This window comes from Ipomoea triloba, chromosome 13, assembly GCF_003576645.1.
Source record: "Ipomoea triloba cultivar NCNSP0323 chromosome 13, ASM357664v1".
In the NCBI taxonomy this organism is placed as follows: Eukaryota; Viridiplantae; Streptophyta; class Magnoliopsida; order Solanales; family Convolvulaceae; genus Ipomoea; species Ipomoea triloba.
The window spans coordinates 29248754-29266847 of record NC_044928.1 but is presented as its reverse complement, the minus strand read 5'-3'; the positions used below and the strand labels follow the sequence as shown (position 1 = coordinate 29266847).

Below are 18094 nucleotides of genomic sequence, written 5' to 3'. Positions count from 1 at the left end.
GGGGGGGGGGGGGGGGGGGGGGGGGGGGTTTGTAAGTGGAAGAATATTCTGTGTCTTGCTTTGTGATCTTGCAAATAGCAAGGCTCCCTTAACAAAAAGGTTAGGTTCAAGTCCTGTCAGGTGAAACTTTAAGTGTGGGGTACATACATAGTTTACATATTTGTATAATTTTATATTTCTACTACAAGTAAGTTTCTTTTTCCCTATATTAAAATTAACTTTTTTTTTAAATAAAAAAAGTGTTAACAAATGTAGCAAAATAAACTTATTTTTGGGAGCACTATATGATACGATTCTACATCGTCTCCACAAAAAAATTACAGAGTGATACTTAAATTAATGTGAAATTTTTACTCTTAAATTAACTTTTGTGGTGAAGTTAAGATCGTGACATGAAATGACTCTTTAGCGGTGCTTGATAAAGTTGAAAGAAACTGTGAACAAACCATGTTAATCGCTGTTTTGAACACGCAGAGAAAATTTGTTGATTGGCATTGAAATTTTCTTCCTTTTCACCTTTTGTTAAATAAAAGAAACAATTATTTTTCTCCATAAAAGTAAATCTATATTTTTCTCTCTCAAATCTATAATATTGAGTGAGCTAACCTTTACTTTAATTGGTCTCTACAACATTATTAGAAAGTGTACCTAAAAGTACCAACTACCTAGTGCTACCTTCTTTCTTGCCCCCATCATCTTTGTAACCATTTTTATATATTTTTCATCATGTCACATCATAGATTTACTACATTTGAAACCTTAATTGTGGATAAGCATAACATAGATTATGCTACAATTGAAGCCTTAACATTGAATATAAGGTTTACCAATGCCCAACAACTCCTTATAACCTAAGTAGCACATAAATTAGAAATAGAAAAATAAAAGATCCGAAACGTGAGAAAAACCTATAAATATTTTTTTTTTTTTAAAAACAAAGAAAAATTTTAAAATACCCAATGTGCATTAGTTGATTGTACTTTGTCCTTTAAGAATTGTACTTTAAACACAAGGTACATAAAACACGAAGCTTGTACAAGCTGATTGTACTTAATTAAAATGCTCACATTTAAAATCTCCCTAAAAAAAATACAAGTGTGTATTTGTAAATATTTTGTTTACATCAATATCACTTGTTTATTAGTTTTTTTTTTCCTTAGCAAATGTATTTTTGAATTTTGTAAATTAAAAAAGTTCACAAAACCTTTTATAAAATTTTCAAAACAACGAAAACACTCGCCAAGAGAATTTCATGTATCATAGTTGTTTTAACAATTTTATATCAGATTTTATACCTTACATCTGGGGAGGAAACTTTTTTCAGAATACGAGCACACTCACTCTTAAGAGTTTCAGTGTATCTTAGCTTTATTTTAATAATTTCTTATAAAATCATAAAATATTATTCACGTAAAATGTTATATATCTCTCCCCATCAATTTGTACCTAATGATTGAATTGAAGTTGAGCAATCACAAGTAGCCATTAGGTAGGTAGGTAGGTAGGTATAAATTTGAAACAAATATATATGTAATACTAGCTAGCTAGGGGCTAGGGCAGTGTTCGTTGTCGTTGAACAGAATGTCCATTAAGGCAAGCTTTCCTGTCACATACTCACATGCATGTCTACTATTTTTACCAGTTTGTACATATATGCAAGGTCTGGTGTATAAGTGAAACATGCATGCCTCATGTGTATCATCTCTGTATAGACTGTAGGGTTTTTCCAAACACTTAAATCAAATAATATGGTCAACACACGCAGGCAACATTGGTGTTGTGTTGGGGACATTGTTGTTGCGATGTTGGAATTGGTTTAACTCATGGATGGCTTTAATGTGAATCACAATCTTGTCCCAAATTTAGCTTCATTCATTAATCTCGTGGGAATTGATGAAGAATGTTCAAAACCTGCCCACACAATTCAATTCAATTTTGAGTTCTTGTTGTTGTTGGGGTTTTTTTTTTTTGTTTTTTTTTTGTTTTTTTTGTTTGTTTGTTTTTTGACGAAGAAAATCTGCTGTCATTATCTGAGAATGTACACTGGATAGTATAATAACTCGTAAATCATATAGGAGAAGGTAAACTGTAATAGGAAGACTTTGTGCAATATGAGAACTTTGTGCAAAGGGATTGACCAAAAGGTGTTGGTAAGAGTTGAAGTCCTAATCTTTTGGTATGAGAATCGTACTCCACCACTCGGTCGCTCCTTTCAGGAACTCTTGTTGCCTATGTGCCCGTACATTAGCATATACCAAGACCTTGTACGTTTTTTTTTTTTTTTTTGGTGACGAGAGAAACTTGCAACCATTATTCAAGGGTGTGCATGGAGTAAACCCCGCTCATGTGTAATAGCCTACAGGTCACACAAGAGAGATAAATTACACTAGAAATTAAAAACACCGTGATATGAGCTCGACCGTGAAGGTGTTGACAAGAATCAAACTTGTGACCTTTAAGTTTTGGCAAAAACTTGTGTAAGAACGGGTCTCAACCTGTGAGATAGGTCTGGTCTTTGATTAATGGGTTGAATTATTGTATTTCAAATAATGACCGTATGACTTGAAAAAAAGAAAAAAAAATCTCTATAAGAATCCAACATATAGTAGTGGTAATCTTACACACAATGCTCTTTCCTAAACGTGATGGTATAAAATTAAAGCCAATTATTGTTTAATTACAAGATTATTGAATAAAATAATACTCTTTTTTTTTTTTTCAAAAATTTTCTCTGTTCTTTTTGTGACGATTTGGAACAACTTTTTTGACAGAAAAGGACCATAAAGTTGTATTAGCAAGATACACACTTGTTCTAGTGCTGCAAATACTTGACCACTTTTAATTTGCTTTAATAATTAATTTCCATTACCTGCATATGCTTTGTACCTATCACTCCCACACTCTGCCCCTAAAGGTGTATTGGGTAAATCTCGGTCATAAGATCAATTCTTGTCAATATCCTATCAACAGATCGAGTTCATCATTCAAGGTATTTTTGGTACAATTTAACTTTCATGTGTGATAAGTTATTTTAATCGAACATTGTAATTATACTGGTGTCACTTTATCATAAGGTGTTGAATAAATTAGAAAGAGAATAATTATTTAAAATAAAATATAAAAAAATGAACATACTTCGTTGCCAAGTATGGCATCATCAAAAAAAAGGTTTCATCAACTTTGTGACAGAAAGCTACAGTTTTTTATTTTATTTGTAAACAACAAGATGTGCACAGAAACTTTCTACAAAGATAATTAAAAAATCAATATAAAAATTAGTATACAAAAAAATCTTTCCATAAAAAGGGGGATGATGCATGCAATTTTCGTGTTGTCTTCTTCTTCCTGTCGTTTGGATAACACGTTTGCAAATTGTCAATTTTTAATTCCCAAAAATAAATAAATGAATAATTAGAATCAGAATTATCGCAACATACATCTACCAAGTTAGTCAAACAGTTAGCTTGACAACCACAAATTTAACTTCTTATGAAAGTTGTTCAATAGGTCAACCATGGGTCTCACCCCAAAACGTCTCTTTAAATAACGATTATGGACTTTTTCATAAATTTAAAAAAAGTATCTTTTTCAATTTAATTATCAATTTTATCATTTTTTTTTGGAACCGGATCTACAACCTAAATACATAGATTATGGTTTTGATTTTTACTGTATACAGTTCAGCTCGAATTAAGTTGAAACCAGGCGTTGATGCTCTAAAAGGAGTGATTAAGTGGTAGAGCATGATTCTTATATTTAAAGATCGTGAGTTTAATTCTTGTATGTTGTGTATTTTTGGTCGAACCCTTTACATGAGGTCTTTCTAATGTTGTTTATCTCTCCTGTGTGGCTCACGTGACCTATTACATATGAATGAAATTTATTCAGTGCACACATGTGATGTATATCGATATATTTCATTTTCATAAACTTTCATATCGAGTAATTTCTTTTAAAAAAATTAAAAATATTTCTCTGGATATGTTATTTTTCAATTACAAATAAAAATGAAAAAATTGGCTACTGCACATAGTGCCCACCAGGAGGTCGCCACTTTCAATGGTGAAGCTAGCTCAAAGTGATTTTAACCAAAAATTAAAAGAAAATAAATTAAATTTTAATCATAAGGTGTTATTTAGCACCGTACGTGCTGATTTTTATTGTATACATCCCTGATCCCTATATGGTATTCAAATTATAATTAACTACAACAAACACAAATAAATGAGAACTAAATGTCATATTGCCATGATTAGAAAACCACCTCATATTCTCATACCTGTAGCCTAAGTAACACCTGTGTGAGACCGTTTTGCGGGTCTCAATCGGTGAGATGGGTAGTATCTTTGATTAATGGGTTAGATTTTTGACATCATTAATCAAGTATTCGACCCGTCTCACGAATTGAGACCCGCAAGACAGTCTCATACAAGTTTTTGCCATAATTTAATTATATGACCTTATTTGAATATATCTTTATAATATCTCTATTTTACTTTATATTATTATTAAATTATACGGAGTAATTTTTTTTTGAATACTACTGACTCTGTTACAATGTAGTAATACGAAGTAATTAACTTTCAAAAAGAAAATCAATATTATACGACAACATACAAAAGAAAGTTATAATATTAAAAAAAATAGAAAACCTGGAGTGAAACTCTTATTTTATTTTATTTTTATTTTATTAAACACTCAGGAATATTTAGAAGGTAGTATATGGTCTTAAAATATAGACAAACGTTGAAAGTTCCACTCTCAATTTTAATCATCACGGTCAAACACTGACCACTAAGTCAAAAATTATAACTAGTAATAAATACACAACTTTAATATTTTATAGCTACATACGTTGCAATCTTATCACGTTTCAATTGGGGATGATGAATTAATGGAGTTCTTGGCTTTCCAAGCCTCCGCCTAACATTAAGAATATACTATATATGATGCACATTGCTGTGTAAGCAAAAAGAATATTATAGTTTTCATTTCTAATAATTATCTTTATTGCTTACTTAGTTAGGAAGCATATTAAGTGCATTAAGTGCATCATGCTTGTGCATGCTTCCATATATACATGAATTGTCAAAAAAAGTGCTTCAATGCTATTTGCAACATCTTTTCATTGCTTTAATTTGTGCTAATGGATAAGTGAAACCCTAACTTTTAAAACAGATAAGCTTATGTTATTTCACTTGCTTAATTCTCATCTCCCTTCATCCAAGTACTTAAATCCCAAGCAATCCGACTCCGTTTTTGAACAAATTGTTATAACTTTTTCCCCTCTTTTTTGACGGTTTCAAAATTGACAAGGTAATAAAAAATTAAGAGCAACCCCAACTAATAAGTTGGTCGAACAGTTAATTTGGTAACCACAGTGTTTCAAGTTCGACTCTTTGCATTGTGAATTGTTTATTGGCCATTTTTGTTTGAGCCAGTCAACTATGAGTAATTTAGACTGGTTTACCTCATTGTGGTTTTTTGCCAGTTAAGATCGCAAAGCGAGCTTTACTTATTGTGCACATTCAGGTAGTGACGACAGGTTTTCTTCTATATCATAGATAATAAAAAATTAGTTTCAACCTTGTGGTCTAGTGGCACCCGGTGTCCCAGTTAACACTCCCACATGGATGATAGGAGTGGGTTCTTGACTCTTTGTGCTTCAGTAGGTTGAGAAAGTAGTTATGAACAGATACTACATTGTAACAGAGTCAATATTACTCAAAAAAAATTGTAATATCACATTTCAAACACCATGATAGTGAACTTAGCTCTCCAATTAACCTTATATCCAATAAATTTTACACAAAATACAAAGAGGCAATATCATCAGATCACCTACTAGCTCAATTAAGCTTATATCCAATAAATTTTACACATAAAATACAAAGAGGCAATATCATATCGTCACCTACTAGCTAGCAGTTGCCGGGAGCTAGCGAAACATAATTGGGCATACTCACTGCAGTGTATAGTATTCGATCTCAATTTTATCGAACTAATCTTAAAGTTATAAAATCTCACAATTAGAGCCACTGCACAGATAGATAGTGAGTCACACAATTAACCCATCAATCAAACCCTAATCACGCACTAGCTAATTAACATTAGCATTATAATGACACGTGCAAGCAGAGAACATTAATTACTATTTTGAAAGTTGAAACCGACCCACTAACTTAATTAAAGTTAATTAATTAGTGCTTTAGTAGTTAAATGCAAGGATTAATGATATGGTTAATTAAGTGTTTTAGTTCTCTTAAAGTTCAAGTCACTAACAAAAAAAAAAAAAAAAATTAACTCTAGACTCTTCTCGACACCTAGTAGTTCGGTATGTAACTCTTTCTCTTCATGTGCCATCGATCTATTGACCTTTCAATGAGAACACTAATCATATGACATTTATAAAACCCTAACTCTACCGCATAGCTAGTTTAAGAGTTGAAGTTTGACATTAACTCAAGTATCACTGCATAATCTTTTGTGAAGTCAGTGCAAGATCATATCAAAGTTGCAAATACAAGGGGAAGGGGAGAGAGCCATGAGATGCTAGAGAGGAGAAAGATTGGACAATGATGTTATCAATACATACAAAGCACACGCGCATTCACACACACACTTTGTGTCTTGGTGTGCACGTTATTGTGCCTTCAATTGCATATTGTTATGCCTTTGAATGCACATTATTAGTTGTGTCTTCAAGTACACATTGTTGTTCTTCGAGTGAGTGAGATCTTTTATTAATTATGATGATAATACACCTAAAATAACAAACAACATATTTATAGATAACCCTAATTACACATTTACAACACCTTTCATTTTTCAGTAATACATGAGACATATATACGAACACATAACATTAATATCCATTATATATATTTACTTTTTTAAAGATTAAGAAAGAAATTAAAGAAAGAAAAAGATATGATATCCCCTACCTTTTTGAATGGGCGTGAATTGGATGGATTTGGTGTATCTTTGTGCTGAGGTTTCATTTTCTTGGAAAATGCCATTGCATGGACAAATACAATGAAGTTAAGACATCCAAAAGTGTACCATATTGAGCATAGCTATCCTAGCTAGCTTGTGGATATTCTTTGGAAACTGGAAATTATCTATCTCTCTTCTCCTCCTCCTCATGCTAAGGAAATTAAATCAAATTTACAGATCGAATACCTGTCAGTGTATGTCAACATATATCCTTATCAACTACCTGTACCTCCCCAATCCTATAACGAATGGATACTTTCACTCCACGATCATCCTTTTTCTTCCTTTCGTGTGTTCGACCACCCTTCATTATATTTGCACGTTGTTATTCCCTGGCCTTTCTGATTATTGTTGAGATCTTCTGTCTTTTTCTCGGTGTAAGTTTTCACGTGATTCTGAGATTTCTATTCAAATTATTAGGTGTTTATACAACAAAAGTTCAGCAACGTGTTGTTTAGCTAGATATAATGTATATATAACGAGTTACGACTAATTAATTAACTACTGATGAATCACGACAATGTAACGATTGCTAACACGTAAAGGTAGCTTTGATCTAGTGCATGGTCTTTCACGAAAATACATACTTTACATACATCCAGACCAAATTATGATATTTTTTACTTTAATTGAGATAATTAATCCAAGTGAGGATTGATCCCGAGTTAAGTTAGTGGGCTTCTGTCTTTTGACATTATATTTTGTCAAAGTGTCATCATATCATCATGCGATACCACACTCAACATGTATAACAACAACGGTACAATTGTATATGTTGTTGCACGATATAGATCTAGCCATCTTAGACAAGATATATGCTTCAAGTACCAACTTAATTGACTACACGACTGTTGGCTAAAGCTAAATTTTAACATCCGGTACTACTGACTATATTACATAATTTACATTGTCATAGTATCTATATATCTATACTTTATCAACTTGTTAAAGTACAAATAATCAATATTGTCTCCACTGAGGCTCGATCTCATAACCCCTCATTTGAAACACTTGACTTCAAGGTCATTGGTCAGACCAAAAGTATATATTCATGAGAGTGGGAAATTAAAATAATTAATTAAAGAAGATAATTTTTTCCACTTCTATATATATTTTCCTTACTATTATTACAACGACATATAGTGCAGTATGGTGGGGGCAGTGGAGGTACAAACCAACTTGCACTGTTGCACAGTTGCAGTAAGAAGATTCAAAATATATGGATGGCTTCCACAAGCATGAGATAGATTTGGGCAGACCAAAAGTATATAATGTTGATGTAGAAAGGTAGGGCTATACATACATACATATAAGGGAAAGTGGTCAATATATGGGTGATTGAAGCATGTGAAGAAATTTAGAGCAGTGGCAGTGTGTACCTGCAGCTGGAAGACACAGACATGGATGTGTGTGTTAGTTGGTCCAATTTTTGCGTACGGGACTGGTACAAATCTTGGCTGTTAGATACACTGCATAGTGCTTCATCATCATCATCTTCTACCCCCACCCTCTCTCTCTCCTTTTTATTAGTTTCAAAGGTCATCGACCAAACGCGATAGTAGATGAATAAATCAGAATAACTCAATCACCTCTTAGATAGGAGGAAAATTAGACTATAAATCATGTTCGGTCCACTACATTGCAATATGGACAACAGATGAATGTTTATTTTTATTATACTGAATATTCATTTTTAATATTATGAAAGTTCATTTTTTGGTAGTATACTTTAAAAATGAACATTAAATATACCAAAAAAAAAATAATAAAAATCTTTAGAAAATGAACCTTCAATTACTAAAAATGAATCCTCAATATACTAAAAATGAACCTTATGCCAATGGTTCATCTCCAAGCTAAGATAAATCATGGTCTATAGTATAATGATTATAGATGGAAGGACCAGTATTTGGTACCCAAAAAGAGCCCACAATATTAAACGTACTTTTCACATTGCAGTTGTGGTTTGTTCTTGTATCTTTGCCTACAATCTACCAACTGAATTGTTCGTTTGGTAATTCTACCACCATAAAAATAATTCAGATTTGATCTGAGTCGTGCCTACAATCTAACTCTTAATTATAACAAGTTTGCCAATGACCTTGTGGTCTAGTGACATCCGGTTGCACCCCATGTTGGAGGGGGTAGGTTCGAGCCTCAGTGGAGTAGTTTATGCAAGTAGTACTCAAAATTATAACAAGTTTAACCTAAAATTCTTTAAATTAAATTTTTGATCTTACAATTATATTAACAGCTAGCTTAGCCTAAAACTCTTTTAAGTTTGATTTTATAGTTATATTAATAATAACTTGTTTATTAACTGTTGAAAGTGAAACTGATAGGCATCTTTTTCTGCTAGTTTTACAATCTCTAAAGTGATTAGATTCCTCCGATAGATCGGTCACCCACTCCAATGTTGTCAGCTGGGATTTCTGGTATAAAGTTGAATGTTTATATACGGCAGGAGGTCAGATCACTCAAAATAACACTTCCCAGATTTCCTAGATCTTGAACCGACGTACATGAACAGAACAACGAAGAGGAAACGTTCGAGCCTTCGAGGTACACGTTGTACATGGTTCTTTTAGGCCCCGACATTATCATGCTAATTACACTCATGAGTTTTGGCAACCTTGCTCACAAAAGTAAAATATCTCCTTTAATAGGTTTCATATTTTGAGTGATGAGAGAAACCCGCAGTTACTACTCGATAATATATACTGGATAAATCTTGCTTTATGACCTAATCATCAAAAATTACAAGGTAAACCAACATATATGTGGCATATAGCTGATCGATTTAAACAATGAAACTAATAAGCCACCCTTGTTGAGAGTCAAACTTAATAAATACTTAATAGCATTTTGGTTACCAAGTCAACGTCTGAACAACTTGACTGAGATTGCCCTCAGAACACTTATACTTTAATTTACGAGAAAGTCCCATGGAGAGTTTAATATAGTTGAAGTTGTCTTAGTTGTGGCAAACTTTTTTATCTCGTGTCAAGCCGTAACATTTAACTATCCATCAATCAGATGCCTGGAAAATAAGTAAAAATATGGTGACCTTTTCATAATTATTAAAATGCTTTAAAATATGTTTAATAATGCATCCGCAGATAACTAATATATAATACACATACTTGAATATAGTGCACCATTATAAATCATGAGTGAATTATCTGTTATTAGCGAATAAGCTATAATGCATACACTTGAGTGCACCTTATAAATTTTAAGTGCACAATCAATTATCCGTACTATTAATTGATTTTAAATATATATATAACCTCAATCTAGTGGACTACTCTTGTTTAGTTGTTTACCCATTATCAAACTATCCAAGGTTTCACCATCAACTCATCAAGTGAAAAACATATATAATACTATTCAATGGGTGCTTTAATTAGGTCAAACATTGACCTAAGAGAATATTAGGTTAGCCATGATAGGCTTAGGTAGCTAGATACCATTATTGACAAGAACAAGGGCGGCTGCATTATACATTTATTCACATATAATAACTTTAATTTGGTGTGTGGCATGCAATATAATAAAAATCCAACAAAAATTCCTTTTTGAAACCCCAAAATGAGTCTTTAGCAAAGTTTGAACGCCGTAACGTTGTCATCATCATGCACACACATAGGCCTCTCTTCATATTATGTCTCACATGCACCCTTAGAATTAATTTCCCATGGAAGATTTTGAAGGTACACCTTTGGTTTTTTCTCCCCCTTATTTAGACATTTGGAATCTTTTCACGTTTCAATATTAATTGAGCCTAACTTTGTCAACAAAAGCAAAAAAAGTTTGTAGAGCTTTTGAAATTGCAAGTTTGGACTAGCTTGGACTACCCTATAGCTATATATGTGTGATGAGAACCCCATTTTTGTTAGATACTATGCTTCAATGTGACAAAAACCCGTTTTTCAACACCAAGAACATGCAACTAAACAAGTTGCATGTTACTCGCAATCTTTTAGCATAAAATCAATCGATTGGTGTGATTTTTTCTGTATTAAAAAAGTTGTGTTCGATATGTAAAGAAGAAAAATCAATGTATTATGCATTATTAAATTTAAGTCCTTCATCATTCTTACCTTGAAAACAGAAGGATGAGGTAAATCACGACATATGTCACAACTGACACATATTATATCAAATCATAGACCACGGTCTACCTTACATTACTTTATGTGTGTGTGTGTGTCAATTGTAATATGTATGTACATAATTTGGTTTGGGTCCGCCCTGTATATATGCAATATAACAATTGCACAATTGGGTAGAAGACCTTCAAAAATACATATCAGAAATACTTGTACACTAGTATGTACATTATTAAATTTTTACACTACCTTAAGGGAAAAAATCTTGTATATGCAAGCTATATGTTTTTAAGAAGAGGTGTATATATATCTTATTCCAAATATATCATGTATACATTTTTTCCTTTTCATTTATTAAAAATATATCATGTAAACATATTTTCTATAGTTTTTTTTTCTTTAATGTGATTGAATATGTAAATATACCAAATATAAATTTGGTTACTTGAGGAATATTTTCAATAGAATTGATTAATTTGTCTAACAAAGCTAATAATAACCAAACGTGGCATTGAGAGGTATGTGTGGTGACGACTAATAATTACATCATCACAAACTCTGTCTGTATTTTTTATTGAAGTGTTACTAAACAAGTCGATAGATATTATTAAATAATGGGAAAAGGGTCAAATAGGTGCTCGAACATTTTATAAGAAGTCAATTAGTTACACGAACTTTTAAAATGTGCAATTAGACCCTCAAACATGTCAAAATAAGGCAATTAAGCCCACGAACAGGTAATTAACCTGTTATTACCGGTCATTTGGATTTTCCGGCGACCGGCCACCGGCCACCGGCGACGACCGAATCGTCGCCGGTCGCCGTCTCCGGCGAATGGCCGCCTTCTCCGTGAAGAAGGCAACCGTGAAGAAGGCAACCAGAAATGGCCGCCTTCTTCACGGAGAAGGCGACCAGATCTGGTCACCTTCTCCGTGAAGAAGGTGACCAGAACTCTGGTTGCCTTCTCCGTGAAGAAGGCGGCCATTTCTAGTCGCCTTCTCCGTGAAGAAGGCGACCATCCGAACGGCGACCGGCGACGATTCGGTCGTCGCCAGTCGCCGGACTGTGTCGTCGGGGGCTGGAAAGTGTCGCCGGTCGCCGAAAATTCCAAATGACCGGTAATAACAGGTCAATTACCTGTTCGTGGGTTTCATTGTCTTATTTTGACATGTTTGAGGGTCTAATTGCACATTTTAAAAGTTTGTGAACCTAATTGACTTCTTATGAAATGTTCGAGGGCCTATTTGACCATTTTCCCTTAAATAATCAAAAAGGGACATCATCAAGGTAATATCTAAAAATATTTAATTATTTATAATCACGTGTATTGCTCGCTCATAATTACTAATACGATAGATCGCCTCGATCAACGTCAATCACCCTACTAAAAAAACATGCAGTTGCAGCATGACAGTTGCATATGTACGTGACTAGAATGCACATGATATATAGACAACAATGATATGATTGTGACATATGGTACATGAAGATTTTTAAGGCTTTGTATGTATAGATTGCAGTTAAGATTGATTTGAATGACTATTAAGAAAGCAATAATTTTGTCTTACACTTGCATACATGAATTTATGTAAAAACTCGTAATCTGAATAACTAAAAAAATAATCATAAAACTGTAAATTAACCTCCAACATCGTGGAACATGAAACAGCATTATCTAGCCGATTCAGCATCTATCTAATAGCCCTAGTACACCTACCCTTAGTTTTGTTAATTAATTAATTAATTATCTCACTTTAGAATATTAATTAATCATATAAATAATCTGACCTCCCCACTTTAGAGTTTTGTTTTTGTAAGTTTAAAAATATATATTTTTGTAAAAAAAACTGTTTAATAATTTAAGTACTATCAACTCTATTACGATGTAGTATATGTTTAATATACTTTTTCGATCCTGTGACCTTACTTCAAGGAGAGTCACAAATATGTCACATGAACACAAGGTGTTTGGCAAACTTGTTTAATTCTAGTCTTTATTTGAATTTAAATTATACATTTTTAAAATAGAAAAAAGTGCAGTGGCACCTAAAAATGTAAATAAAAACTATCACTCGCCACAAACCAGACCCTCCAGAGTGACGGTATCCCATTATGTGTTCCTCAAGAACCTAGCAAATGGTCATAGGAGGTTCTTCAAAACTAAGCAATCTCTTATTATATTATACCGAAATTATAGCTAAAAAGTCAGTAACTCTATTTTGTTCTCTATAGATATGCTCAAGTTTAATATCCTAACTAACTCTTATCTATCATTTCCATACACACTTCCGATCGAGATGCTACATACCCACTAGACTTAGCAATGTGATGCTACATACCCACTAGACTTAGCAATGTGCTCCGACTCTCGAGTCATTTCACCTCTTGTGTTGAGTCTGCCTCTACCTCAGTTACGTTGTTGTCGAAAACCCTATGATATAGGAAAATTAAACATCTTAAGTCAAATGGATGCATGACTTTTGAATGAGGTTTTATTGTGAGATGTGATACATTCAAATGAAGAAATTTTTTGCATTATATTGTTTTTGAAGCTCAGTATTATGTGTAAGACATTATGAAGACTTTTGAATGAGGTTTTATTATATTGTGAGATGTGGTACACTAATTTTAAAAATTTTAATAACGAATCCAGTTGAAAATAAATAATAATGATAAGACATTACGAAGACTGATTCATCATCGAAGTAGAACTTGTGTAAAAAAAAAAATTATTATTATTATTATGAGATATTGTAGCTTAAAGGATGAAAAAATTCTCCATTGCTTTTCTTGTATCAATCATATATATCTGATCTGTGTCACATGTTAACATCAAGAGTTTAGTCTCTTTAAATTAAAGTGTCGACGTACTCTATTTATTGTACATTTGTACAATAAATTTCATGGTCGGGAATATATGATATATTTTACATTTCTGAGTCACCAAACAAGTTCAACTTCTTAAAAATTTTGCGAGTTTTTAAAAATTCATACATATATGTATCCATTGTTCATATATAACAATATTAACTACCAGAGTACCAGCCACATGCATGGGGTGCATATATGTAGTATTGAAGATGAAAAAAAGTATAATAGAGAAGGAAATTAATTAAAAGATGGTAAAATAGAGGAAATGTGGGATTAAAATTTGAGAAAAAGAAATTCAAATTAATCTAAAAAAAAACAAAACTTTTTTTTTTTTTTTGGTTTTTCAAGTAGACACCCACAAAGTCTTAGGCTCCCCCCATTGACTATGTCCACTTTCCTTGCACCTGCTTAGCAGACATTTCTTAATTCCCATTTCCACCTCAACATTCGACGTATTCCCATCCATGTCCCTTGCCATGTACACGTCACTTTCTTCTTCTTCTCCTTCTTCTTCTTTTTCCTCATCTTCTTCAAGCTCTTGGACTTCTGAAACTTCATCTTCGCCATTAATGTCGCTCTCAATCTCGTCGCTTTCCTCTTTGAATTCCTCGCCGTCGACGTCGACGTCGTTTTCCTCGGTCGTGGTGATTTGAGGATAATCAACGCTTTGATCGGCGTTGAAAAAGGATAGCCTAAGGCGGCCATTGCTCCGCTCGGCTTGGAGATAAGTGCGCTTCGATGGCGTCTCCACCGCCCTGATTATCAACCTGCCGCCTTCGCGGTGGGGCTTCACCCGCAGAGAATTCGCGCCGCCGCTAATCGTCGTCAAGGGAGGCGGAAAATTATTATTATTTCGTGAATTTCTGTTACTGTTATGATTCATCGATCTGTACGCGCCGGCGGAGGAGGTAACGTTTCGTGATTCGATTTGTTGCGATGACGTCAGCGATTCCTCCTGCCGGCTCGTCGGCTCAGGGGAAGCAAGCCGGCTCGTCGGCGCAGGGGAAGCAATTAGCGCCGCCGACGAGAAAATGCTGCTGCTCTCAATCATGTCAGTCCCCGTCTCGCTCCCCAGCGCCTCCGTGCACAGCGCCAGGCTCTTCTCGCTCAGCCGCGCCGACGACGACGCCGACCGCCGCGCCAGGGGGTGAACGTACGCCGCTTCCTTCTCCCACGCCGCCGCGTCTTTGGAAATAATGCCGGAGAGGCTCTGCAGTATACTCCAACCGCCCTGGCACGGCGGCGAAGACGGCGGCACCTTCAGCTTTAGTGTGGCGGTTATCTCGAAGATTTGAGGCTCAAAACAGGACTGGAGATTGCCTTGTTGTTGATATACTATGGTTGACATGGTGGAATATAATAAGAGGACAAATATATATATTAAGAAAAATATATATATAAAAATATGATCTAGAAGAAGTTCGAGGAAATTAAGGTTTGTAAATGGATAACTTTCAATCAATCCTCAGAAGAAGAAGATGGAGAAGAAGAAGAGCAGAGAGCTGAGGATATATTGTGAGGGATCAAAATAGAATTGTTGGATGAAGGATGAGTGAAGGAGTGGGGGAATTTGTAGCCCAAAAAAGTGTGTTGCCCATGAATAGTTTTGTGGGTGTGGGGACCAGTTGGGGTGGGGTGGGTGTTGTGGGGTGGCGGGTGGGGGACTGGGGGTGTGTTTAAGCCTTTGTAAACCACTTGATGTGCAGTAGTGCAGTACACAATATAATGTTGATGCCACACAATTCATTATATATAATAGACCAAAGAATAAAAGCCACACTCCACATGAATGAAAATATTCCATGTACCATCATCATTTCCTTCCATTCCCTTGCAGTACCTTTTCTTCCATTCCTTATAAATACCATCCATTTTAGAGGCAACTTTAACCAAGTTAGTCCGATAGTATGATAGGAAACTAGATTGGCAAATATTCTTGTAGTACTTGGCAAGTATAGGTAATTCCAGTAGCCCCATCTTGTGGTCCTAACCGACAAAGAATATGTTAAGACCTTGTTGTCTAGTGGCACCCAGTTGCACTCTCATATAGAATGGGTGGGTTCGAGCCTTAGTGGAAACGATATTAACTCTTTGTGTTTCAATAAGTTGAGAAAGTAGTTATTAACATATATTGCATTATAACAGAGTTAGTAGTACTCAAAAAAAAAATGACAAAGAATCTAGTCTGGTTAACCTCCTTATTGCCTTAGCTAGATAAACCCTACCTTGTGATCCTAGCCGGCAATGATCACAAAAAGGTAAACCAACATAGATTGCTCATAGCTTATGAACTCAAACCAAGCTGTCAATAAATTGTCACTCGCTAAGAGTCAAACTTGTAATCTTATGGTTACCAAATCAACAATATGACCCAACTCCTAAATGGATATATATATATAGATAATATAGAAACATGTTTTTCATGGAACTGTCAATATTTGCAAAGGACAAATTATGTTTGCAGTTTTGCACTGTTGCCCCTCCAAAATAAACAAAATTTATGTTTCTTTTTCTTAAAATTTCCCAAAATAAAGCCGACCTATTATGTCCAGAAAACAAAGTTGATCCTCAAATATTTCTTGATAGGGACAGAAGAGCAACCTTTTTTTTTTTTGAACAAGAAGAGCAACCTTCTTTCCTTGATGGAATAATCTTTTTTATAAAAAAAAAATAATAAGAATAAAAATAAAATTGCCCCCAATTTCCCGTTAATTGCATGTCCTCATAGTCATAATCTGTGTTTTTCATGTCTTTGGATTATCACACATCCCCAGCCCACACAATCTGAAAATTCCTTACTGCCCAAACTATATATGACTAGTATTTTTTTTAATAATAATAATAATAATAATAATAATAATAATAATAATAATTCCAGAGACTATTTTGACTAAAATAGCTTACCCACCTTCTCTTGTTGGATCCACTTTCTAGATTAAAATTGCAATAAACATGCAAAAAAAGTCAAAGGGCATATATGGTATGGCATTAGTATAAATGTGTGTGCTTCCTTAGCTTGTGAAAATTTTGGATAATACATATTATTTTGTGTTAGGTAGGCATAAGTCCCATCCAATTTTACCCTTCTCTAACTACTATGATTAGACCTCATTTAAATGAATCTAAATTTTATCTCATACTTAAATGATTTAAGTCATTTTCGCTTATTAAACCAATAGTTTTTTTTAATTATAAAGCAAGTTTAATACTAAAAATTAATAGTGTGCATACTAGTGTGCGTATATATAGAAAAGTCCAGTGTTGATCGGTATCAATATCTCTTGGACAGTGCGTAATCCAAAAAATTTTATAAGAAATTTGAAATTTATACTAAGTTCAGTGGGACATTCAATGGTACCCGATAAAAATTATATATATATATATGACATTTGAACCAAATTAAAGTAATATGAAATCATCCTCCACTAAGCCACATCTTTTTGGTTTGTCGGCTAGGTGTTTAACCTAGTATTATGATATCATTAATATTTTAAGGGTGTGTTTGGTTGGTGGGTTTAGGCATAAGGAATGGGTATGAAAGTGATTGTTTGTGTTTGGTTGATAGGTTTTGTGAATGCTACTATGGGTTTGGAATACCCCATTAATGACAAAACCCATACCCTTATTAAATAAGGGTTTCATCTCCCTTCCTCCTTTTTTCCTCAACTATTAATAATCATTCCCATTCCACCCACCTACCAAACATGTTAAATACTTTCACCAAAACCCATTACCATTACCAAGTATTTGATACCCATTCCGATTCCGATTCCTATGTGCGAACCAAACGCACCCTAAGTTAGATTAAATTCCTCCTTTCAATAGTACTTCAAACATACTTTTAATGAAGACAATTGAATTCAATTTGATTCCAAACCCCATCCCTGTGTGAGTAGGCAACCCAAATCAGTGGGTCAACTATTCACCTAATTTAATGCCCAATCAGGCAATCACTACTTCATCACATATGATTTTTTTTTTCTTTTTACTAACACATTGTGGTGAACTATTTTATGGTAAATTTAGAAGAAAAAAATCTTTATTTTACTATCAACTAATCAAAATACGTAAATAGGTTAAATAGATTTTTTTGAAAAAAAATTACTTTGACTAAT

At 33.8% G+C, this 18094-nt stretch overlaps 1 protein-coding gene across 1 annotated transcript; it reads right to left on the bottom strand.

The window, feature by feature from the left end:
* Nucleotides 1-14258: 14258 nt before the first annotated feature.
* LOC116001845 (protein FANTASTIC FOUR 1) lies at nucleotides 14259-15501 on the bottom strand. Its single transcript, XM_031241794.1, has one exon. The coding sequence runs from the start codon at nucleotides 15325-15327 to the stop codon at nucleotides 14323-14325; it is 1005 nt and encodes a 334-aa protein (XP_031097654.1). The 5' UTR covers nucleotides 15328-15501; the 3' UTR covers nucleotides 14259-14322.
* Nucleotides 15502-18094: the final 2593 nt, after the last annotated feature.

Excerpts from the sequence above, each read along its gene's own strand:
- LOC116001845 (XM_031241794.1), bottom strand. The coding sequence starts at position 15,327 with ATGTCAACCATAGTATATCAACAACAAGGCAATCTCCAGTCCTGTTTT.